The 549-nt window shown below is 53.7% G+C and overlaps 1 protein-coding gene across 1 annotated transcript in view; it reads right to left on the bottom strand.

Moving 5' to 3' along the window:
- Nucleotides 1-549, bottom strand: part of AHNAK (AHNAK nucleoprotein) — a 29,457-nt gene that overhangs the window by 9,020 nt on the left and 19,888 nt on the right. Inside the window, exon 10 of the mRNA XM_012725151.1 lies at nt 6-347. Coding sequence (XP_012580605.1) covers nt 6-347 — 342 coding nt within the window. The remainder of the gene's footprint in view (nt 1-5; nt 348-549) is intronic.

Genomic DNA, 549 nt, shown 5'->3' with positions numbered 1-549 from the left:
GGGGCCTGAGATGTCAATGTCAGCCTTGGGCAGGTTCATGTCCACCTCTGGGCCCTCTGCCTTGAAGCCTGGCATGCCAAACTTGGGCATTTTCATCTTGGGCATCTTCAGGTGCCAGTCTGGGCCATGGACATCCACATCTGGGGCATCAATGTTCACTTTGGGGCCTTTGATGTCAACCTCAGGGCCCTTGAGGTCACCTTCCACCTTTGGCAAGGAAACATCAACATCACCCTTCACCTTGGGACCTTTCAGGTTTAAGTCAATGTCAGGCATGGAGATCTTGGGGGCTTTGATGTTCATCTCTGGCATCTTGAACTTGGGCCCCTTCAGCTTTGCATCTGGACCTTCAATGCTCACATCTGGAACATCAATGTCCACCTTGGGGCCTGAGATGTCAACGTCATCCTTGGGCAGGTTCACGTCCACATCTGGGCCCTCTGCCTTGAAGCCAGGCATGCCAAACTTGGGCATTTTCACTTTGGGCATCTTCAGGTGCCAGTCTGGGCCGTGGATGCCCACATCTGGGGCATCAATGTCCACTTTGGG

This window comes from Condylura cristata, unplaced genomic scaffold (assembly GCF_000260355.1).
Source record: "Condylura cristata isolate star-nosed mole 26May11 unplaced genomic scaffold, ConCri1.0 scaffold00015, whole genome shotgun sequence".
Taxonomy (NCBI): domain Eukaryota; kingdom Metazoa; phylum Chordata; class Mammalia; order Eulipotyphla; family Talpidae; genus Condylura; species Condylura cristata.
Note: the sequence above shows the minus strand (reverse complement) of the source record. Positions and strands in the feature narration are given on the sequence as shown.